Raw genomic sequence first — 25684 nt, forward strand, 5'->3', positions numbered from 1 at the left:
CAGGAAACCTGGTTGGTTACACCTGAGTATAGACCAGGTTATCTCAACTTTTTCAAACCAGAGACTCCCAGTTTGCGGGGGAGACCTAAGGGGGGCTTAACAATCTGGGCTAGATAGGACAGTAGATACACAGTCAAGGAATTGGACACTAATAGCAATGATATCCTACTGTTACAAATTCAGTGCCCTGAGTCTAAGGCTCTTTTTTTTTTTATATTTACTCAAGGGGTATGCCGGGGGGTAAACGCTCGGATACTATTGAACAGTTGGAATGACTCCTTGCGCTGTATAACGGAAAAGGTAACATCTTAATAGCGGGAGATTTCAACTGTTGCTTCGAACCCCTCGATAGTAACGATATAGATCTCACCACGGAAGAAGACCGCCCAAGGGACATTCCCCAATTGTTGATACCGCCCATTAAAAAATGGACGGAGGCTGCGCTCAAGCTTAAAGTACTATGTGTAGAGCATGGGTTAAGGGCGACAAATGGGAGAACAGTCTTTGATAAACTAGGGGCTTTTACTTTTACCAATGCTAAATTTAAGAGCCGTATTGATTACATCCTCACTAACAAAGAGAATTGGCCCAATATCAAGGACATGACGGTAGCTGAGAGAGTCGAAAGTGATCATGATCCACTGCTTTTTTTTTTCACAACCGTGTTTATTAGAAGTTTAAGCAGATCAAATGTACAGTCCTCCAAAATCAGGAGAACACGTCAGTGGGCAATATACAATAGAATATACATACAGCCCAAACTTTTAACTAGCTCCCACCCGCCCCATTATCCCCCGTAACTGTAACATTCCCCACTACCCACCCCTTATCCCGCCCTAACCCGATGCACGTGATCACAATCAGCTGCAGTACACATATGGAAACACAACTAAGTGTCTTGGAGCTATCGAGGCCCCGAGGTCTCAATCAGTGGATAGACTATCATCTGTGTCAGTGGGGGGCTCCAATGTCAGGTCTCTGTAGTCCGCCCACCGCTTCCAGATCTTGTAATGTTTCCGAGGGCAGCCCCTGGCCTCAAACACTGGCAATTCCAGCCCCATGAGAAAATCTAAGCCCGCCCTCCAGGCGCTAAGTGGGGGAGCGCGGTCACTCTTCCAGGCCCTCGCCAGATCCCTCTTGGCCACAACGAGGCCCAGCAGGAGGAGATGGCGCTTATAGATGTTACCACCCACTTGATCTAGGATATGAAGAAGACCCAATCTAGGTGTACGAGGAAGATCCCATCCCAGCACCTCCGATAGGCAGTCCCACACACCACTCCAGAACCGGACCAGGCCCACACACGACCACACAGTATGCACCAATGTGCCTCTCTCAGCCCCGCAGCGCAGGCAGTCTGGGGAAGCAATAAGGCCCGCCCTCCACAGTCTCTCTCTGGTGTAATAGGCCCGATGCAGGTATTTATATTGTATGAATCGCAATCTCACTGCTATAGCCGCGCCTCGGGGGGACTCTAGCGCCTCCCGCCAGTCATCCTCATCTAACGGACCAACATCCACCTCCCAGGAGGCCTTCAACGACACAAGGGAAGAGGAGCAGTGAGTGACCAGTGTTTGGTAGATTTTTGAGACTTTTTTATCCCCCAGGTCTCCCATGAAGAGCTTAGCTTCCACGGGGCTAAAGTCCGGAAGCTGGTCCAGCTCCACCAGACTCGGCGCCAGAGCATGACGAAGCTGTAGATATTTAAAAAACTGGGTCTTGGGCATGTCAAACTCAGTACTGAGTGCTTGAAAGGATTTAAGGGTAGTCCCGGTAAGGACATGACCAAGCGACGAGATCCCTATGGAGTCCCAGCCACTAAACCCTTGCAGTGAGGCCAGCGCAGGGAGCTGTCCGTTATTCCACAGTGGAGTTTCGGCCGTCAGTCGTCCCCACCATCCCATGCGACGCAGTACCTGTCTCCAAATCAGGAAGACTACTTGAGACACTTGTGGCAGTGTCTTCCGCCGCCCTGCCGAATACAAGAGTGTATGGAGCGTGGCATCTCCCATCAGAAAATGTTCCAGGGCATATGCCGGATCGTCACGTCCACCGTACCACCACTCATTTAAAACCAACAAATGAGAGGCCTGGTAGTATGACAAGATGTCTGATGTTGCGAGACCTCCACAGTACGTGGACAAAAAGCAAGTCCGCAGTGCTACCCTAGAAGCACCCCCAGCCCATAAAAAGCGGCCTAGCAATGAATTCACACGACGGAACCACTGCGGGTCCACTCTGTGTGGATGATTTTGTAGCTGGTACAGTAGTCTAGGGAGGGCCACCATCTTAAATATAGCAGATCTGCCATAGATATTAAGAGGCATGCGCGACCACGTTTTGACGTCGGATTGAACCCTGTCCCACACCGGTTGTATGTTACGCTCCCACGCAATTGCAGCAGACTCTGATAGGAAGACTCCCAGATATTTCAGTCCACCAATCGCTACCTGCAGATCCGATGCCCAAGGAGACACCTCGGGCCGGCCCCCCAGCACCCAAAGAGTCGATTTGCGCGGGTTGAGGTAGAGTCCCGAGACGTCACCGAAAATGCGCAGTATCTCCAAAATTCGCGGGCCCGAACGATCAAGGTCTGTCAAAAAGAAAAGGACGTCATCCGCATATAGCGCGATCCTGTCTGTGAGGGCCGCACTCCATACAAAGCCACGAAGCTGCGCGTCAATGCGCACCCACGCAGCCAGTGGCTCCATGACCAGCGCAAAGAGATACGGGGACAGAGGGCATCCTTGCCGGGTCCCCCTAGCAACCGGAAATCTCTCCGAGATGGCCCCCGAAATACGTACCGAGGCGGTGATGTCAGTGTACAGCAGTTTGACGTATGAGACAAAAACTGGACCCAAATTGAGGCGCGGTAATAGAGCAAAAAGGTAAGCCCAGCTGACAGAATCAAACGCTCTGTCGATGTCAGCCAGTAGGAGCGCCGCCCGCTCCTCAGTCGCCCTCATCGCACCCACCGCTACCTGTGCCCGTCTGATGTTGTGCCTTGCCGCTCTGCCCGGCATAAAGCCCGCCTGATCCGGGTGGACCAGATCTGCTATGTATGGGAGGAGACGATTCGCCAACGCCTTAGCCAATAATTTGGCTTCAAAATTAATGAGAGATATTGGGCGATACGAATCGTGCCTGTCAGGGGGCCTGCCCAGTTTCTGGAACACCACAATCTCAGCCTGACGCCAGTCCACCGGCAAGCTACCACTCTCCCGCGCTGCTTCCAAAGCCTGTCGATAGTGCGGTCCCAGCTGCAAATGAAATTTTTTGTAAAATTCACTGGGAAAGCCACTCGGTCCGGGCGCCTTACCAGTGTTGAGTTGTCCCAGCGCGTCGCCCAGTTCCTCCGCCGACAGGGGAAGGTCTAGAGCCGTCCTGGCTTCATCCGATATCTCTCTGGGGGGGAGGTCAGCTATAAATTTGTCGATTGCCTCCGGTGGGAGACTATCTCGTGGGGCGTATTGTACCTTATAGTAGTCGGCAAAGCTCGCCGCAAGGGCAGCAGGGTCCGTCATGGCAATCCCCTCTCCGTCCGTGAGGCCCGGCAGAGAGATCGGCTGCAGAGTTTGCTGACACAACCGGTGGAGCATTGTGCAGGACTTGTCGCCCCATTGGTACACCCTGCTCCGCGTGGCCAGCCAGGCTTGTCGAGCCTCGTCCAGTAGGACCGAGGCATATGATTGCTGCGCCTGTAGGAGCAGTCTGAGCGCCACATCGCCATTATCCCCTCTACACCGCTCCTCTAATGCTCTCACCTTGGCCGCAGCTGCCACCGTGGCCTCCTGGCGCTTCCGACGGGCGGTAGCACACCAGGCGATGTCTACGCCCCGCAATGTGGGTTTCATGGCTTCCCAGACCGTCACACTATCCACGCCTTCGGTCAAGTTCTCCTGCCAATATTGGGCTATCGCTCCGCGCATGTGTGTCGTATAATCTGTCTGTTGGAGATGCCACGAAGACATCCGCCAACGGAACGGCTGGTGCGGTTTACGCAGTTCAATCCGTACCGCGACCGGAGAGTGGTCCGACAGTCCTCGAGGTTGTATCACGGCCTGCTTCACCCTATCGAGGAAGGCCCCAGGTACAAACACACAGTCCAACCTGGAGAAGGAGCCATGCACTGCTGACACATACGTGTATTCACGCGTCCTGACATGTAAATGCCTCCAAACGTCCACCCAACCCATCAATCATTGCTTTCAGACGTGTAGGGGTAGGCGCTACTGCGGCCACTTGCATTCTCTGTCTGTTCAGACCCACATCCACCACGTCATTCCAGTCGCCCCCTATCACAGCCAGGCAGTCCGGAATTTCTGCCCACAATTCAAACAGGCGCTCCGCCAGGGACCACTGCAGGGGTGGGGGAGCATATACACTGCCGAACACTACAGGTTCTACACCAATCATGCCCTTGACAAACACATACCGACCCTGGGGATCGAGCCAATGGCGTTCGTGAGTATAAGACAGTCGTCGATGAATGAGGATAGCTACCCCTCTCGAACCCCTGGTAAAGCCTGCGTGGAACACCTGGGTATAGCCAAATCGTTGCAAACTCAGTATCTTCGTTCCCAACATATGCGTCTCCTGCAATAACATGACATCCGCTGAGTCCCTCTTACCCCAGCGCAGCACTGCTCCCCGTTTAATTTTGTCCAGCATTCCCCTGACATTCCAACTGAGAATTCTCATGGAGCCACTAACAGGCGCCTTCTCTGGGGAATCACCCATAGTCTCGGTGGGAGAGCATCTGAAAACCCCCGGACCTAGCCCAAGCACCTTGTATTACAGAAATCACAGCAGCAAAAATCACGTGCATCCCTGCCCAACCACCCCGTACCCCCCCCACCCTGTCCACCAATACAACTCCCCCAACTACCAAACCTCCGCCTATCCCCCCTCCCCCACCCCTATACCTCATGGAACACTGAAGTACCTGTCGCGGCATAAAGAGCTTCAGGCCCAAAACAGAGCGCCCAAAGCCACCCATGCCAATGGATCCCCCCTACTCTCCCCAACTAACAGTACCTCCCCTTAGGGCCCCCCCTCGAACGTGAGAGGATTAGGCCGCCCATGGGTCAGTACCCCGAGCCCCATTAATCACATGTGACCCACCGCTTAAGCGCAGCGGGACAGTACTACAACAGATACTACGCCCTTCCTGCGTCCAGCCATGGCCTAGATCTCACCACACCATGCGCCAGCCCATCAATCAGGAATTCTACCCCCATGGCCACCAGCAGAGGCTAGTGACGAAATGTCGCTCAGGAGGCAGGAATGGGGCTCCACGGCCCTCAGGTCCCAGTCCCAGACTGAGCAGTGTCCGACTGCGCACCATCCAGCCGGCCACCCCCGGATTGGGAGCGTCGCCGTGACCGAGACTTCCTGTGTCTCCTGTTCCTGTTGGAAGATTCGCCTCTCTCTTGCGACGACCCACGCGATGCTCCGGGGTTCAGGCCCGGCTGGGCATTCGGTCGGATCCTGACTGTCTCGTCTGTCCAGCTAAACACCGCCTCCGGGGTGTCGAAAAAGTGGGTCTTGGATTGAAACACAACTCTTAGACGAGCCGGGTACAACAGTGAATATTGTATTTTCAGTCCACGCAATTTGGCTTTCGCATCTTGGAAGGATCGGCGCTGCTGCTGCACCAGCTTGGTATAATCTGGGAAAATCATAATCCTGTGGCCCTGGAACAACAAGTCCTCCTTGGCTCTCGCTTCTCGAAGTATAACGTCCCTGTCATGAAAGTTGAGGATTTTAGCGATGATTGGACGTGGTCGCTCTCCTGCCGGCGGTTTCTGCGCTAGGGCCCTATGGGCGCGCTCCACTACAAAGCAGCGCGACAGGACGTCTGGGGGAAGCCAACTCTCCAACCAGTGTGTCAAGAACGCATCCATGGATCCCTTCTCACAATCCTCTGGAAAGCCCACGAAGCGCAGATTATTTCTTCGCGCCCGCCCTTCCGCATCCTCAACACGGAGCGCCAGCCCCTTTTGGATCCTGGCCATGTCCTCCACCTTTTTCTTGAGGGCCACCACATCATCTTCCACCCCTGTAATCCGAGTTTCGGTTTCTGTGATGCGGGCCACAGCATTGCGGAGATCTTGACGCAGCAGCATGACATCGGCTCCAACCGCACCTATTTTGGCATCAAGCATGTCTCTGGATTGCGTAATGGCGGCCATTAGGGCCGCATTATCAGGACCTGTGCCCTGGCTACCTCCGGAGGCCCCGGATCCTCCACTGGGTCCCGTGAATTTATCGATCGGCCCTTGTTTGGTGGAACCAGTGCCGCCCCCACCTCTCGTCATGTTTAGGGGTAATGAAGAGGGCCTCTCAGCCCTTGCGGTGGGTCCTACGCCGACAGCAATCCAACAGCAGCGTCCACTTGGGGGGCCCAGGAGACTCCGTCAGGGCTTGAGCGCCGTCCCCAGTGGGCACCCCCAGATCACGGGCACCGCAGCCAAGCCCCGGGTGGCAAGCCCCGGTGGGAGCGCAAAACAGGACAGTCTCTTCACTTGCTCAGGGCCTCCAAGGTCTCGGTCCGGACCTCACCCAGGACCCACGAGCCAGGGCACGCACAGTATAGTCTCAAGACACTGGGGCATCCAGCCCCGCCGTCCTCCTGGCCACCCCACACCCCACTCGTGTCTCACAGCAGCAGATGAGGCAGGGCAGGCACTTGGGTCCTCAAACTGAATAGCCCAGATCACCACTCGGGCCACATGTCTCTTCACAGTGCCTTAGAAGCAGGGCCACCAGAGGGGAGGAGGAGGGGGGGGGCACTCACTGTTCGTCGCGGACTATCTGTGGACGACCTCCAGACACCACCCGGGCAGTAGGCACTATATAGCGTCGTCGATTCACCACTCCATCCAGCACTGCAACACCAGTTCTAGCCCTCCAAATTCGACGTGGCGTTCAACCTTCCAGCACTCTAGCTGCACTGTGCCCACACCCTCGTCCAGGAGCCAATGAAGACGCCGCCCGGCCGGGGCCCACCAAACTTGAGGCCCCGGCGTCCCCAGGGCCAGGCAGGCCTCAATCTCACTCCGAAGCCCCCAGTGTCCGAGGCAGGATCCAGCGGGGGACTCCCTCCGTTGCTTCACCGGCCCCAAGCAGTCCCGGAATCCGGCCAAGGGAGGCGCGCCTCAAAACGCACGTTACTGGCAAAACACTAGGCCGCCGGGCCCCAGCTGCAACCCACCTCCTCGGGCTCCTCCTGTATGTGCCCAGCGGTCTCCACGCACAGTAGGTGCCACACCAACACCAGGAGTGAGCCTCAGCGACCCCCGGTCAACTTGACTCGGACCGGCCCGGGGTCGCGAAACTCGAGGCCCCGGCCGCCCGGGGTCCGCACAGGCCGCGGCGCCTCCACGCCGTCACCGGATCGCCTCGGTACAACCTCCGACTCCTCAGGTGTTCCCAGTGGGTCCCGCTAGCTCCGGCACCGCAGTCTCCGGGCGGGGAGTCCTCCGACCGGCCCGACCACTGGCCGTCGGTCCCCCCTCCCGAAAATCGAGGCCCCGGCTCCGCCTGTGGACAACAGGCCGCACTGCGCCGCCAACAATCACGGGTCACTGGAGCGGCCGATGGAACGGGGCGGCACACCGGAGAGGTCTGGGTGCCACCCGGAACACACCCAGCACAGGTAGGGCAGTTTACGGGCTCGGGGGCCAGGATAATGAGCGGATAAAGTGCGGGCCGGCGGGAGCTCCTCTAAGCTGCGACCGCCATCTTCGCCCTCCAAGCCACGCCCCGTGATCCACTGCTTTTAATCTTTCAGCTATTCACATCTAGTCACCGAGAGTTACTTCCCGAGGGTGTCGATATTGTCCTCTCAAACGATACAAGGAGAATAAAATGGGCACATTGTTTACTGAGGGAGGAGAATATAGTGGCAATGAGGGAATTGACGGTACAGGCAACAATTGATCTCCAAGAATCACTTACTCAGGAGGATGAGGTGGTAAATGTCATACCGATCCATACTAATTTTTTTAAACTATTATTCAGGGAATTTTTTTATAAAAAAGGTCTCTATTAAACAGAATAGGCCTGCAAAAAAGGAAGAACAATGGTATGGGAAGTCATGCAGGGCTGCGTATAAAGCCCTAGCAGAGGCAGTCAAAATAAAAGATGGGGATAGAATCAACAACGCCCGTCTCCTTTATAAAAAAGTTCAATATGATGCTAAACGAGCCTGGGATGAGGAGTACTGGAGGGAGCTGTATTCTGCCAGTAAAGAACGATCAATGGGCACTTTTTGGGATATGGTTAAATGGGGGCGGGGGATTCAGCGGGGAGAACCAATCAACCATGTCCCGCCCGACCTCTGGGTTTCACATTATGCAACGCAGTTTGCCCCTACGGAAACTGTTACTGAGATGGATGTAGATCTTGTCCTCTCTAACAGGGATATTATCCCGTTACATTTTGGAAGAACAGAGGTTGAAAAAATATTTAAAGTTATCCCGAAAGGAAGAGCTCCAGGTTTGGACCAAGTACCAGCAGATTTATTTATGCACGACAAGGAGGTCTGGGCACCATACATTCAAACCCTAGCAATTGGTATTGCCAAAGGCTCACCCATACCGGCCACCTGGAAGGGTGCCCAGATCATCCCGATCTTTAAAAAGGGGGAGCGCACGGATCCAGGAAATTATAGGCCGATAAGTTTAATAGATTGTATACAGAAGGTGATAGCAAGGCTTGTTCTGCAGAGAATCCAAGGGTGGATTGAGGACGAAGAAATACTGTCACCTTTCCAAGCAGGGTTCTGCAATCACACTAGTACAATAGACCAAGTTTTTAGATTTGTTTTGTTATACTGGCGTGTGGTACTGTTGGGAGGGGCACGCTCTTTGCGGCATTTGTCGACCTCAAGTCTGCTTTTGACATGGTGCCACGGGCAAAAATGTGGAATGTTTTTGTAGATCAGGGTATGCCACTAGATATCTTGTCCTTTTTAAAGAAACTACATGAGGACAATTTTGCCCAAGTACGCTGGAACCAGCAGGGGAATGTAACAGATAAGTTTCCGATTTCCAGGGGAGCTCGCCAAGGGTGCGTACTAGCTCCGACCCTCTTTTCACTTTACATCAACAGGGTGATCACGTATTATGTGAACCATCCCACTGATGCCCCCAAGCTGGATGGTAAATTGATCCCCCTGCTGATGTTCGCAGGTGACACCTTATTAATTTCTAAAACACAGCAAGGCCTTCAAAAGGCTATAGATTTATTTGAGGTATTCTGCGAGGACCACGGACTTTCTATCAATGTGAGTAAGACCAAGTTTATGGTCCTTCATAAGAACAAGCATGTGAGAGGGAGAGTGGTCATGAATGGCGTTCAGTTGGAACAGACCCATGTTTTCTCGTATTTAGGGATAACACTGGGCTTGAAACTAGAATGGACACACCACATTAACCAGCTGGCTACTAAGCATGCCCAGTTAGCAGGTACTCTTACAAAAGAGTTATTTCTCTCCCACACTCGTCCAATTGCTCCAACACTTAAGATCTACGATGCAAAGGTTGGTGCTGCGGTCCTCTACGGGGCTGAACTGTGGGGGTATAGTAACCTTGCTTTACTGACTAGTGCCCAAAATACATTTTTAAGGGGCGTAACGGGCCTTCCAGCATCCACTCCCTTACTCCCACTCTTTTATGATTTGGGATGTCAGCGTCTGGAGGACTTGGCCCGATATAGACCGGTGGCATACTGGAGGAGATTGTGGGTCACTCCTGATCTCTCCCAGTATGCATGGGCATTTCTCGAAGTTAGAGACACAGACAAGGCCCACAAAATCCCATGGATGAGGGAGGCAAGGGCAATATATAACGCCATGGGCCTAGGCTGTCTGTGGGAAGATCCAATAGCAAATGCATTCCCGCCTAGGAAAGTTTTTATAGAATTGTATTGGAGCATGGTATCTCTGAGTAGGTTCAGTTAATGTACTAGTCTGTCTCTCACTGGGGTCTACTTGGAATTAAAAGATGTACCTACTCTAGAGGGTTACTGGGATTGGATTACCGTTCCAGGGGTTAGCAAGCGGTACCATCAATTTAGGGTTGGGACCGTCCCTATAAACTCCTTTACTTGTAAATGGAACGATAGTTCCAAATCCAGTTGTCCCTTCTGCCCTACACAGCGGGAAAGTATTGCGCACATTTTATTTATCTGCCCAGAGTACAAAGCACCACGGCAGGTGTGGTTGAAGCCCATCTGCTTGAAGATGGGTCTCACCACTGGCTGTGAGTCCTTGAGAGTTCTTAAGACCAATAGCTCTCAGCCCGGGGTTATTGCTGTTGCAAAGTTCTTACAATGGATGTGGATAATTCGAGCACGCAAATTAAGCTTCTAATGATCTTTTATGGGCTCAAAATATTTTATGATCTTGCTGCTAAAAAAATTATATGGGATATTAATACCATATGGACCTTCCGTTTTGCCTGTGTTCTTTTTAATCCTTTTAAAGTAACTAAATGTGTATATAGATGATATTTAAATGAATTTTCTGATACAATTTATTGCACATAAATTATTTTTTTAGAAGATGGATGGACTGACTTAACTACCTCTTCCCTCTGATGTTTTAAAGTGTAATGCAATTGGGTAAATGAACTGTAATGTTATTGGTTTTTATTTGTTATTTTAAAATATATATGTGTGTCTTTTATGATGTAAACATCGAAATAAAGACTTTATGAATGTATAGTAGTGAGCCTTCCCTGGATGCTGCACCAGTGAATAGAGAATAACCCCAATCACAGTACGAGAGTCAGATGTGACAGGGATTTGTCATTGAAACACTAGAGGCCTGCCCTACTACTTTTTAACATGAAAATAAGTATTTGACTTGACATTGGTTTATTGATATTGCTGTGAACTCTAAGTTATGAGTCATTTTCACTAAACTGTATTTATACTCCACCCCACACGAGGGAGCCTTAGACTGCTCAACCTTAGCTACCACTGAGAGAAAAGTGCAGAAGGGGTATTTGGCCCATTTGCTCAGAAGCCATAGTAAGTTGAGCCCAGGTGCATAGGAGTAAAAGGCCTCAACCATCATGGTTGGGCCCTGTATCCTCTGTGGCCCTCTGAAAGGGGTTCTGACATGCTTTTTTAGGGAGTTGCAGATTGAAGTACTTTAATACATTAATACCTCTCCATAACAATTTACACTCCTTATTGTAAATGAGGTTATCATCCTTGTAATAGTCCCAGTCGTTTATCTTTGTTCTGCCCAGATGGAAGTGGCATTTCTAAAAATATTTGTTACGGGAAAAGACTAGCTCCACCAGAGTAGCCCCCTTTCACGACCTCTGTGCCCAGCTTTCTCTATACCTCAATAACAATCATGACAATCTACTAAAACTTCAATCTCAAAAAGGACCCTTCCAACCTCATAGCCCTCCTGCTCATCTCTACCAACACAGAGGGGATCACCCTCCGTACCAGGTACACCATCACCACTCAAACTGCAATGACCGTGCAGTCCATACACTCTGGAGCTCCCATGGTGCCCTCACCACATCTTCATTAAAGGACCTATCAGCGCAGCCCTCACTCCGCTCCTGAAAAACTCAATCATCACAGCTGCCTACATGGATGCCTGAAAACATGACACAGTACACCTCACCCACCCCCCAGACACTCTCACCCCCCCTTTAGATCCCCCTCCCTTCAGAAACCTTCAGAAGACCTGAAAGCGCTACTACAGCCTAGCTCCCTTCTACCCTAGCCAGAAAAAGTCAAGGAAAAGATGATAACCTAAACAAACACCTAGCCACCAACCTCACTGACAATCACCTCCTTGACATCATTCAATCTGGATTCAGGCCCAAACACTGGACAGAGACAGTTTTGCAGTATGAATCCTTTTCTGGATTCACATGCTGTGCATCATTCCGTCATCTAGTGATTGGGTTAAAAATAGTCTTTGTTTTCTTGTTTTTCTTTTTGTTTTGGGCGTCGTCGACCACCATTTGGTGCAAGGTCGGTCCCCTGCGTGACGCCATACAGCGCCCCGGAGGTCGTTGTACATAGTAGCCATCTTCGGATTTTTTTTTCTGTCTTTCAGTCTTATAATATTTTTAGATGGTACCTTAGTGAATTGCTAGTTATAGTTCCCCACCTTCTTGTATTCCTTGTAGGGGAGGCTGGGTGGGTTGCATGTGAATCCAGAAAACTTGTCATGCTGCAAAACTACTCCTATTGGTAAGTAACCATTTTGTTTGCAGTGTGAATCCATTTCTGGATTCACATGCTGTCCATCAGATTACATAGCGGTTTCTCCCTTTTTGGGGAGGCTGTAGTAAGAGGAAGACTTAGCGAACAGGTGTTGAAGTATGTTTTGTCCTACTTGGGCTTCCTTATTCATGTGTATGTCCACACAGTAATGCTTGGTAAAAGTGTTTAGGGATGCACATGTTGCTGTAGCACTTATAGTGTCTATTGGCACATTGGCCATGAATGCTAGAGTTGCTCCTTTCTTACTAGTTGAGTGAGCTTTGGTTCATATGCTTAGTTTTACCTGCGGTGGTATAGCATAGTTTGATGGTTTGAACTATCCATTGTGCAGTTATTGCCTTTGTGACGGGCGTCCCTGTCTTGGTATGTGAGTAAGCAACAAACTACTGTTTGCTTTTGTGAGATTGTTCTGTTCTCTGTAATAAAGCCCTCCTTACATCCAGGGTATGGGTCTCTCTTCCAATTTTGTTTGTGGTTTTTTAAGAAGACTGGTAGGAAAATGCTTTGATTCAAGTGATACTTGGACACAACCTTTGATAAGAATTGAGGATTAGTTCTGAAGATAACCTTGTTTTTATGGATTTGAATGTATGGTTCTATGGTTAATGCTTGTAGTTCACTTACTCTTAGTAAGGATGTAATGGCTAGTAGGAATGCCATTTTTAAAGTGGTGTTTGAGGTCCGCTTTGTGCTTGGGCTCCAATGGTTCTGTCATAAGTTGCGTGAGGACTGTATTTAAACTCCGGATGTGGCCTGGTGGTGTCCTTGGAGGTGCCATTATTTTGGATCCCTCTAGGAATCTCTTTATGACAGGTTTTATGAAGAACCTCTTGCATGATTTTTCCCTGATGTAGGCTATGATAGCTGCGAGGTGTACTTTTAGGCTTGAGTAGTTGATGTGGCTGTCTAGGAGGTGTGTTTCATATATGATCTCTGTTTCTTGTGTGGAGATTGAGTCCATAAGGAGGATTGCCGTGCACCAAGTGGTTCACTGTTTCCATTTTGCGGCATAGAATTGCCTTGTGGTTTGTTTTCTTGCCTCTTTTAGAATTTCCATTGTTCGCTGAGGCACGTTTAAGTGACCAAACTCTACGTATTCAGGTGCCAGGCCGCTAGGTGTAGCGTCAGTGGCTCCTGGTAGAAGATTTGGCCCTGTTGCATTGTTAGTAAGTCCTTGTTCGCTTTGAGTTTGATTATTTGTCCCTTGGACAGCTCTAGCAGACTAAAATACCAAGTTTGTCTGTCCCATTGTGGAGCAATGAGAATTACGTTTGTCCCTGGTTTTCTTCCTTTTTCTAGGACTCTTTGGATTAGGTGTATCAATGGAAAAAAATATGCAAATGTCCCTGACCAATCTGACAGGGCAATCCCTTTTGACAGGTAGTGATGAAACCTGGAGGCAAAGAACTGGCATTTCTTGCTCTGTATTGTCGCATACAGGTCTATCTCTGGGGTCCCCCAGAGTTTGAAGATGTATTGTATTGTCTTGTGTTTCAATTCCCACTCGTGGGAGCAGCTGTTATGCCTGCTCAGTTGATCTGTTCCTGGTAGGTTGTTTGCAGATTGATTCCTTGTATAGTTGCCCATTTCCAGATCTGTTGTGCTTGCTTGCTGAGTGGGATTGGCTTCTTACCTCTCTGTTTGAATCAAGACAGTGTTCTTGCAAGTGTGTTTCTCAAACGCCTTCAGTGCTAGGAGGACTGTTTTCATCTCCAGGTAATTGATGCATTTTATGGAGTTTAGGTCATTCCACTTGCCTTGTATTTTCATTTGGCCGAGGTGCACTCCCCACCCACTGTGTGATGCATCTGTTGTGATTGTCACAGAGGGAGTTGGGCTTTTGAATGATCTGCCTAGTGCTATGTTCCTGGATGTCCATCGTGGTATTGTTAATTGCAGTTTCTGCGTAACAATCACTAGATCCTCCCAACTGTCTGTGGCCTGTGACAAGTTGTTGGAAAGCAATTCCTGGAAGGGTCGCATATGGATGAATGAGTTGGATGCATGATGCCATCATGCCCATGAGTTTCATGACTGTCCTCACTGCCAGAGATTGACCCCTCTGGTAAAGTGAAGTTTCCTATCTGATGGCTTGTTTTGCGTTTGATAAGCTTGTACGAGTTTTGAGTTGAGTCTTGCACCTAAGAAGGTTTTTTCTAGTTCTGGCTTTGTGGATGACTACTTGTGATTTATTGAGAATCTTTGTTTCTGGAATGTGAGGGTTACTGTTTGAACATGGCTGTGACATTTTTGTTTTGTATTTGCTCTTATAAGCCATTCGAGTAGATAAGGGTAGACGTTTATTCTATCTCTTCGTAGGTGTGCTGCAACTGCGGCTAGGCACTTTGTGAAGACACATGGTACTGATTTTATTTGAAAAGGTACTACCTACAACTGGTAGTGTGTTCCTTCGCGGAAAGATCTGAGATCATTTCTGTGGCTTTAGTTCATGGGGATGTGCAGAATCTTCTTTGAGGTCTATTGTTGCCATGTAATCTCCTTTTTGAATTTGCTGTATTATTTCTTGAAGTGTAGTCATTTTGAAATGTTGCGTCTGATTGAACTTGTTTATGAACCCTTCAGGTCTAATATAGGCCTCAGTGTAAGGTCTTGCTTGGGAACTAGGAATTATGGTGAGTACTTTCCCTTGAAAAGGCCTTCCTTTGGTACAGTTTCTATTGCTTGATTTTGAAGATGCTCCTTAATTTCTGATCTCATCTGCGTGAGCTCTGACCTGAGATGGTACTTTATTATTGGAGGGTTTGCTGGTGGTGTCTTTGTCATCTCTATGCAATACACGTACTTTATCAAATTTAATATCCAATTGTCTGTAGTGGTATTCTGCCATTGTTGCAGGTATTCTGCTATCCTTCCCCCCACTGGTGTTGTGTGTGGGTCCTTTTTTTGTGCACAAGTCAATTCGATTGAGCTCCTCTTCCTCTGGAGGGCTGGCCTCTGCCTCTTCCCCTTCCTTGACAGGACTGCTTTGGCTGTTATTGCCAGTTTTGATATCCGGTCTGTTGACTTTACTCTTGCCTTTGTCCCTTGGCCCTGTTGTGGATGAGGCATTTGTTGTCCCTGTGCAAAGGCTCCTCTTCCTGTGGGTTTCCTTTCGCTAAACCTTCCTCTTTTGAAGGCTCCTCTTAGTTGCAGGGCTCCCATAGCTCTTGCAGTTTCGTTTTCTTTCTTTATCTGTCGACATCTTTCCTGAACAGAGCGTCCCCTGGGAACGGTCTGTTAATGATTGAGGTCTGCACCTACTGCTTAAAGCTGGATATGTGTAGGCAGGCGTGTCTCCTTAGTGTGGTATCTCTACACATTTGTCTGCTGGCCGTGTCGGCTGCGTCGAGTGCTGACTAGGCATGTATTTGCTATATTCTTGCCTTCCTGGACAATGGATTATGCCCTTTACCTGTCTTCATCTGGGAGCTTGTTGATAAGCTCCTTGATGTCATCCCACTGCTGGCTACCATAAATGTTTAACAGGGCGTTTGAGTTTGTGATGCGCCATTGAGTTACTGCCTCCTTCTCTATTTTTCTGCCCACCATGTCAATTCTTTTGCTCTCCTTTTCTGGAGGTGGGCCAGTGTTGGAGAAGGAGTTCCCCTCTTCCTTGCTGTGGTGACAATGTTAAAGTCAGGCACGGTATTTCCCTGTATATACTTAGGATCTTTGGAGGAGGGTTTATACTTCTTCTCAACCCTTGGTGTCACTCCTTTGACTGAGGCTGGCTTTTTGAAGGCTTCCTTGCCTTGGTCCAGGATGCTTGGTAGCATCGAAAGATACTGTGTACCCTTCTTGGCAGGGGCTAATGTCTCTAAGAGGAAGTAGGTTTCCTCTTTCTCCTCTTCGAGGGCAACCCCGAAAGAGTCAGCTGCTCTTTTCACGAAGCCGTTATAGAAGGCAATGTAATATGGAGGAGAAAACTTAGAGGGATAGCAGCATGTTTCCCCTTCTGGGCTTTCGATGTCGAGGTCTTTCCTTCATCCTCGAAAGTCTCAGAGGCTTCTTCTTCCTTGGGGACTGATGTACTCTTCGACATCCTCTGAGCGTCGTTCAGGAGTTTGAAGCGAATCGAGGATTTCTTCTTCCTCTTGGGCATCTTCTGTGCCTTTGGCATCAACATTTTCTGTGTCGACAGTGGGAATTGCAGGGATACGGAATCCCTTGAGGGATTCGCCAATCTCCTTTTTTTGGAGGAGTGCCGCCATTTCTGCCTGGGGGCGTTTTTTTCTTCCTTTCGACCTCGAGGGCTCTGTCTGCGTCTTTGACCAGAGATTTACTATTCTTTGGAGTGGTGGACTCGAAAACGGCGTAGCTTACTTTGAGGGTTTGTGCTCGACCTTCGACTTTATCGCCTTATGTAATCTTACCTCATCGGAATACCTCAGCAGGGTTCTGTGGGATTCTTTGGATTGCAGCTGACCTTCGATCACCTTTTCCTTCGGCGTCGGGGCTGCCTTAGGTTGTGCCTTTTTATTGTGTCCCATGGGTTCCAATGGGTGTGACTGTCTTACGTTGTCTGTCTTTTACTCAGTGTCTATTGCCATCTTTTTCTGGATGCAATTGCTCTCGGTGTCTCCTTCGAGAGTTTCGACATCTGACCCTTTGTGCATCAACTCAGCTTGGACCTCTCGATGTTCGTCGCTGGAGAAACCGCATTTCTTCAAGGAAGGTTTCTTCTGCCCTTGAGACATCATTACGTAATGGCCCTCTCTTTGCTTTTGACGTGCCCTGAGAGTCTTGGAGTGGAACACAGTGCAGGCCTCACAATCCTTGTCTTTGTGATCCTTTGGCAGACAGATATTGCACATGTTGTGTGAATTCCACTGGGTGAATTTGTGGTGGCACTTGGGGTAGAATTTGAAGGTGGTATTTTCCATGGCTCTTACCTCGCCATTTGTCGAACTATGCATAGTTGCATAGTGAAGGTGTTTGGTATTGAAGATGTCGTCTTCGGAGGCCAGTTGTGTTCTCCGGTCTCGTAGTATATGTTCAATGTTAGTTTCTCTTCAAATCTCGAGTTTTTTCAGCTATTTTTTGGAGCGTCCCCTCTTGCTTCCAGACCCAACGGGGTCTTGCACCTAGTCAGCTTTCTGATAGCGAGTCCACCCTTCATGCTGTGTGTGCCTTGAGCGCACATCAGGTTCAGTATGATTGCAGCGCCACCTCATGCACCATTTCCCTTCACATTGACACTGATACCACCTCGGAAGGACTAGCAGCTCTTTGAGCAGAATCCACCTCGACTGAGGCTGCGCGCAGCTCTGACCAGCACACCACTAACAGGCAATTCTTCTGATTGTGACACTTTGCCCATACCACACCGTAGGGCCCAAACTCTGCACTTTTCAGCACTGACTTGGAGAGTGACAATTATGACATAAAGGGGAGGATTATATTCCATAATATGCTGAGGAGAAGTAGTATGAAGAGCTCCAAGATGTCTGTAGTCTGGATACTTACCCAGATACAGGCCTTGCGTCCCACCTAGTCCTGCTGCTGCTATTGAGGAAGCTCTTCCTGCTCTGTCGCTATGCGACGGGTGACAGAAGTCTTAGATGTACAGCTGTCTACTTGGGAGCTGAAGGCTACTATTTTGTCTGAAGTTATTCAACCTTCTAAGGCCCATATAGAACCTCTTTTGCCTTTTAATAAGGCCCTTCTGGGCACTTGGACGAAACCATGTTTGCCTCTGCCTGTCTGCTCATCACCATTGCTCTGCACAGACAACCCAGCCTTTCATACACAACATGTGATTTATACTTTCTTAATCAACAACCCAATCTTGATTTGCAATGATTATTTTTATTCATTATATCGTCTTAGCAACTCTTAGTTGAAACATAGTCCAAAACGTCCCAAATTCAAAACTCCGATATGAACAAAATCTCCTCATAAAACTACTCCCTCGAAAGACATGAAGATCTGTTCAGTAGGCCACAACATGTTCTCAGATCTTCATGTTTTTTGAGTTGCGACACTGAAAAACATTGAGGCATGTCACAAGAGGTGAAATGTTAATCACAATATAATGAATAACAACAATCATTGCAAATCAAGATTGGGTTGCCGATTAAGAAAGTATAAATCATGTATTGATCCACTGCTGTACTTATAATTTTGTTTGTACATATTGTTTAGAGATATGCCCCTGACGAAGGGACGAAATGCATTGGGCTCATATTGACATCATTTCATGACATGGATCACTTCAGTGTTTAATTGTTTTGGTTGGACAATGTTATCTACATTATTATTCAAATATACAACTCAAGATAAACTTCCAGGGGAAGTTAAATCGCTTAGATTTCTGTGAAACCAGGTGGTTTCTGGCCTCATGTATATGTAGCACCCCTACATTTATTAACAAATGTTATGGACTTTACTGTGTTTTACAACTGGACATTTGTATAATGGTGTTTTTATGCTTTTAATTCTTTAATATTTGCTGTTTTTTTAAGATTACACGGTGAATTAATACGATGTGTTTTATGGGCTGTGCCAGAAATAAACAGATTATACTCACATACATGTTAGACGGAGTTTGGTAGACACAAGTGAAGGTGTAGCACACAGATCATTCAAAATATTTCAGCTCTTAGTCATAATAGGATTTTATAACAAAAGGGAGTGCACAATCCACCCACACAGTACTCGGGGCGCAGTGACACACTTTTTTACTGAATGTTCCATGCGACTTTAGGGCGTCCCTCACTAAAGCTACAAAGGATAGCTGTGATGCCGAAAAATTTGTTACGCGTTCTGACTTGGACACAACTGACTTCTTAGGTTGAAGAATGGGTACCAGTGTGGCACCTCTGCGCCATGCCGGGATGAGGTATATGGCCTTGCCATCTGACAGCTCTCCAGTCTTTGCCGGCAAAGCAGATTTAACCCTGCAGGCCACAACATGTTCCTTGGGCTTTTCTGTCCCCCTTCAAACAATTGCACCAACAATTTCGCCCTATGCTATGGTCGGGACGGCTAATGTCACCAACACCAGACCCCTCCACCTGCCCTGAAGGCATTTCAGCCATTTTGTGGCCAAGGTAATGGGTCTCAAAGACGACGTGTAGTTCAGTCCTGCGCCCCTCCCCCATCTCCAGCTACAAAAACGCTTTTGAGTGTCCCTGATGATGGACAGCCACCCTGTCTGAGACCAGATCATATATATTTTCCCAAGGTGGCAGGCCATCACTTCAAACAAGTAGGTCCTCCGAATTGTGCATTGGAGCTACTCTTGCCCTTGAGAGGGTTCTGTCCTCAGAAGTAAGAACTGGGTTTTAATTCCTATTGCTTCATTGTGCAGGAAGAGAGAGGCCTTCATCCCCTTAGCCCTCTCAATGCCTTCCCACAGAAGGACAACTTCAAGATGCTAATATTAGCCCAATTCCTGCATGTACCCCGTTATGTCTTCACCAGTGCTCCATGGGTGTTCACAAAAGTGATGACTTTGATCACAGAACACCTTCAGAGATTATCCCCTACGTCAATGACCGGCGGTTGAAGTCAGATTGGCCACAAACAGTCTTCAACCACCTCCAGACAACAGAGAACCTCCTAACTTTGTTGAGGTTCACTATCGGTGTTACTCCCTTTCATCTGAGCTCTCCCACATATAGTATGGTTTTGTGCTTTTCCCCGGAACAGAGTCCAGTACATTTGGGTCTTGATCCTAATGTTTCAGTCTCTGTCTTGGATCTCAGTGCAGAAGGCTCCAAGGCTCGTAGTTTTTGGTGACCTTCTGCATCCTACTAACCAAATATACCACATGGCACTTGTGGGCTCTGCAGTGTCATCTCAAGGCCTAGTTGTGACCGCACCAGGGGAATATAACAGATTTTATACAGATTTCGGAGGAGACTGCAAAAGATCTGCAGTAGTGACTTTGATTGGGTCAGTAACACACTCCTCTCTCTTCCACACCCAGATGTGACTGTAGTAACGGATGCATCCCATCTGATCTCAACCAGATGGCCACCCCAACCCAAATCCACTCCAAATCAGTTTTTTGGAGTTAAGGGTGATCCACTTGGCATTGAAGACCTTCTTGCCCACCATCAAAGGAAATCTGATGCTGGTACTGCAACATGAAGGATGAGGGTGGGTCATGTGCCTTGTGCCAGGAGGCTCTACGCCTCTGGAAAATTCTGAACTGCCAGGAAATTTGTCTGTTGCTGAACCATCTGATGGGACCTTTAATCGCAAGGGCTGACCGACTCACCTGCCAACGCTTAGAAGATCTTGCATCGTAGTTGTACCTGGAGATGGCACTGGATTCCTTTCAGCAATGGGTAGAACCCGGACTCAATAGTTTTGCCTCTGCCGAGAATGCGACGTGTCAGCACTTGTGTGCTCGAGTTGCCAAGAAGTCCATAGATGCATTCCACCTAGAGTGGAGCTTGGGACTCTTATCTGCCTTCCTGCTGCTTCCTCTCCTTCCCACAGTTCTGAAAATAAGCAACGACCGGACCCATGTCATACCTGAGGTGCCGGATTTGTCCAGGAGAGTTTATTACCCAAAACTCATGGGCATGAAAATCTGTCCTTTGAGGCTGCCACTATGGGAGGATCTTCTGTTGTAGAAGCAGGACACTGTACTGCGCCTCAGCCTGCACAATTTGCACCTCCATGCTTGGAGATTGAGTGGCAACATTTGGCCTTCTCCGAACTTCACCCTGAAGTCTTTGATGCCATATTGACAGTGAGGCATCCTTCCACAAAATTGGCATACTACATTTGTTTGGACAAATTTGTTGTTTGATGTGGCATCCAGTACATTGGCCCACTGCAAGCCAAACTGGCTCAAGCTTTGTTTGTTTTGTCTGTGGCCCTGCAAAGACTTGCTTTGGGCACTGTTAAAGGCTATTTGCCAGCTTTTTCGTCCTTTTTGTAGTTGTCCAATCAGTCTTTATTTAAATCGTCTGTTGTGATGAGATTTTCGAAAGGTTTGTAACATTGATTCCCGACAAATCCCTTTGTGATGCCACAGTGCGAGTAGAACTTGGTTCTCAATTTTCTGATGGACCCCCTTTTGAGCAGCTAGAAAGTTATCCATTAAGACCTCTGACATTGAAGACTGCCTTTCTCATCAGTTAGGCTTGTGAGCGAGCTGCAGGCTCCTTCTGTCAACTAAAACTATACAACATTCTCCCTAGATAAGTTGGTATTGAGGAACTAAGCTTTCTTCCTGCTGAAAGTAGTCACTCCATATTTGGCAGGCCTTAACCCTTCCAGCATTCTTTGCTCAGTTCATCCCTTTAAGGAGGAAGAGAAACTCCAAAGTTCAAACTGAAATTGAACACTAAGAATTTATATAGATCACATCAAGAAACATTATGTAGACTATCCACTCTTTGAAGGGTATACCAGAGAATTAAAAGGGCAAAGTACTGCAAAGCCAAACCATCTCCTGAAGGATTGTTTGTGCATCAAGTTCTGCTACGTGCTGGCGAAGAAGCAAACCCCAAAATGCTTACAAGCTCAATCTACCAGAGATCAGGCTGCTACCGCTGCATTTGCACACAGAGTACCTCTCCAGGACATTTGTCAAGCATCTACCTGGACATGAATACATATATTCACAAAGCATTACTATCTCGATAGAGAGGCTCATCAAGAAGAACATTTTGCCCACTCAGCCCTGCAGGACTTTTTGGTCTGAGCCAGTTCAAAGACCCACGACCTAGGGAGATACTGCTATTGTATCCATTCACAAAGTGAGGAATCCGTGATTGGAAGTATCCATCAGAAAAACAAGTTACTTACCTAAAATAAGGATTTTTCTGGTGGTTATCTAACCGCAGATGCCTCGCTGCTCCTCCCACCACCCTGTTCCGTGAACTAGACTCTTTAAACCTACAAATGTCCTGATTTAGAGATCTGTGACCTGGTCATGCCAGTCTTCTGATGAGCTCTGCATGGGTGTGCAGACAGCCTAAGAAAGCAACAAACGTCAGGGCACAAGGCTGGTAATTATGCAGATCCGTTTGTCACTTCCAGAATAGAACAGCGTTTGTACGGAGCTGCACAACACTTAGAGGCACGCAGAAGTACTGCTTTTAAGTTTCTGCATCCAGTCTGATGCCACAGAAGTATTCACCAGATGAGGAACCTGCGGTTACTATGAGTATCCACCAGACAGATTGTTACCAAAGGTAAGTAACTTGTTCTTCTTTCCACAATTAAAATTGTTAAGAATAAGCATGATTTTTTTTATTTGCTGAAACATGATTAAAAACAATGTAACCAATTGCTGCCTTACTGAGTCCTGTGCCTGATTATTATCAATCAGTGACCCCATCTAACTATAACACCCTTTCTCTGCAGACTTTATTTCAGCCACAGACCAATTTCTACAATAACTTGGCAAAGGACTGTGTTGCCCAGGGATGCTGCGTGGACCTGTTTCTTTTTCCCAATCAGTATTTAGACTTGGCAACTCTAGGGGTGGTGCCTCACCAGACCGGTGGTTCTGTTTATAAGTACATGTTTTTCCAGGTGAGCTACTAAGGGCTGGCAAACAGCAAGTACAAGCAAAATTGGCAAGCAACATTTGTATATTTTTTCTTTGTTTAGTTTCTGGGGCATGCATGTGTATATGGTGTCTTCTGTAGTGAAAGGGGCATTGTTAGGGTTTTTAGTTGGGGATATGGTACGCTTGGATGGTCCTGCTCATTTGGCCAGATTCCCAGTTTTCATCACTATGAATACTCCTTTCACATGAATGTATTTCAAAAATAATAGAGAACAGACTTTTCCTTTAATCAAATAGCCCATATTTAGTTCAAGGTACACTATTTTGCTCACTTTAACTCTCATCTGCCTCTTCAATTATGGAATGTGGTACCGATCTATGCTGATGTTTCAAAGTTTGCTTTCTGGTTATTTTCCTAAGACAAGTTGCTGCCATAAGCTAGAAGGCAAAACCCCTAGTTTCTGTATACTGACATCTGTTCTCCTCATGCCCTCATTTGAGATCAGGGGCACTTGTCCAGTGCTGATCTGGGCTTCCACATCTTATGGATGTTGGACAGGTTGTAATCGACATTTGAGTTTTAGACATTTACATTTCTACTATTTACTGTGCCCTCCATTCATAGGCTTAGGTGATAAAGCTTAGCTTTGTGCTGCAATTTAATTTTGTATCTAATCGTTATATTCACATGACCTTCTATCGGGATCAATCATGGAGAACCTCCAAACAGACTTAGCTATTATACAAGGATCTTTTTCACAAGACAGTGCATAGAACATTGCATTTTAGGGTGAATTAGACCACCAGCTAGAGGCGATTGTAAAGATCAGAGCCAAGCGGGTAAACTGGAATCCACTGGAAGGTGTAAGTGGTAATACCGCCATCTGAGAGTAATCTATGATGGGGGGCGTGGCTAAGCACGCAATGGAGACAGAAGTGCCCGGGTAGAGCTCTGTGTTGAGCTCCCCTTCCACAGGCAATTTCTCCACTCAAATTCATGGCACATGGTCCCTGGCGACAGCGGAGCTGTATGTGGCAGCTCCCTATGCTTTGGTGAAGTCTGGGGCCAAAGGGCGGCTCCTGGTCGCTGCTGCGGGGGTGTGAGATCCCGGCCCCTGCTGCGAGCCCTCTGAGCCGGCGTGACTTCCTACGTGAGCCCGGGGATAGGCGGAACGCGACAGGCCTGGAATCGGCCGGACGGACCCCGACCCCCTGCGGACAGCTAAAACCTACCTGCATTCCTCTGGATGTGAGCGGAGACCGATCGGCTGAAGATCCGGACCCCCGGTGGCTGCAGCTCGAGGTGGGAGCGGTGGCCCGTCTTGGAGGAGAGGGACCGAGATGGCCATATTGGTGGACTCCTTTGGTGTTTGTACCCGGGTGAGATCGGGACTGGGCGCTGCGAGAGCAGGCTTGAGTGTGGACGACAGAGCGATGGATCCTGAGGGCTATATCATCACTCCTGTTCCCCCCCCTCCCTCCCCCCCCCCCTGAGGCCCTTGGACGGCCGCATTGAGACAACTCGAACCCTCTGGCCACTGTGATACGGGGGAGGGGCCAGGGCGGCCATCTTAGCGGACCCTCTTGGCTCGGTGCGCAGATCGGCGCGGACCTGGGAGGCCCTGGCGGACTGGGGAACTGCTTGCTGATGGCGGCGATTGCAGTGTTGAGGCCCTGAAGCGGAGGAGACTTTATGCTTGGCCCCCCTCGGCGGTGGTATGTCTTATCCTAGGGCTGGGCCTGTGGGATTCGCGGAGGGTCCTTCATGCAGGAAGGGAGGATGAGACCCTTCTGAGTGAGGCGACAGGTACGGCTGTGGAGCTCTATACAAGAACAAGGTGAGCGCCGGACTTTACTTGTTAGGGACAACTGGCTACTCCCTGCCCCCCCCCCCCCCCCCCCCCCCCAGTAAGTGCTATTGATTATGAGCTGGGACCCCTCCCTCCATTGCGGCATACACGGAGTGTCACAAGCTAAGGACCCATCCCCTGAACTGTGCCTGTGAGATGCGGTAGGTGTTGCTGTTGCACGGGATTGGGAGCCTTCGCATGTCCGCATGGCGGCTGGAAACACTGTGCATTCTGAGGGGACGTCGATGGACATTGAACAGTCTCAAAACAGTCCTGTGCATATTGCTAATGTGAGACAGGGTGATTGGACCTGACTGAGCGATAAAACGATCAATCAGACTGGCCTGGTGGAGACTGTGAATTGATTCTATCGCCAGTATTGGCCCTTCTCCATTAGTAGGCCACATATTATTTGAGGGCCCTGACCTAAGAAGGGGGAGCTATTGTATTTATCCGGCTGTGCTCACGAGGCGATCAATACCCTTTCTGGTGTACACGGCAGTGGCCCGCGTGCCGTGAAGATACTATTGCCCCATTGCTTCTTTGAGCTGTACTCCCCCCCCCCCCCTCCCCCCCCCTCTCGTCACAGGTGCTAAGGCTTTTTTCGTACTGTGGAGGGTCTTTTTTCATGAGGAGGAGGTGCCGCACTGGCCTGCACTACGTTGCCCATGTCTGGAGGACCTAAAATAAGGGCCGTAACTGGCGGCACGCTAGTAAAGGGAAAGATAGCGAAACGGCGGATCAAGATCAAACAGCTTCCAAGCTGGACACTATGCTGGCAGCAATGGAGCGCTTGGGGGAATCCCTACAACTTACCCATACATCACTAGAGACAAAGATCGATAGCGTAGCCATTGACCTCACGCATCTGCGGGCTGATCACAAGAAACTTTCTGAGCGCACGACGGCCCTTGAAGCTGCAGTAGCGGATATCACACCCAAAGTGACACAAACGGATAAGCGTGTTCAAGACCTCCTCAATCGTGTTGAGTTCCTAGAAGACCGCGCAGAGGATGCGGAAGGGAGGGCGCGAAGAAATAATGTCCGTATCGTGGGACTGCCCGAAAGATGGGAAGGCCGAGAACCA

The 25684-nt window shown here is 48.9% G+C and overlaps 1 protein-coding gene across 8 annotated transcripts in view; it reads left to right on the plus strand.

Annotated features, from left to right (window-relative positions):
- The window catches only part of SEC24C (SEC24 homolog C, COPII component), a 1539459-nt gene that overhangs the window by 1094805 nt on the left and 418970 nt on the right, over positions 1-25684 (plus strand). For all 8 annotated transcript variants that reach the window (XM_078643234.1, XM_078643230.1, XM_078643232.1 and 5 more), the window contains one exon: positions 22600-22770. In XM_078643234.1, the coding sequence (XP_078499360.1) occupies positions 22600-22770 (171 nt within the window). The remainder of the gene's footprint in view (positions 1-22599; positions 22771-25684) is intronic.

Source organism: Lissotriton helveticus, chromosome 5_1 (assembly GCF_964261635.1).
Source record: "Lissotriton helveticus chromosome 5_1, aLisHel1.1, whole genome shotgun sequence".
NCBI lineage: Eukaryota > Metazoa > Chordata > Amphibia > Caudata > Salamandridae > Lissotriton > Lissotriton helveticus.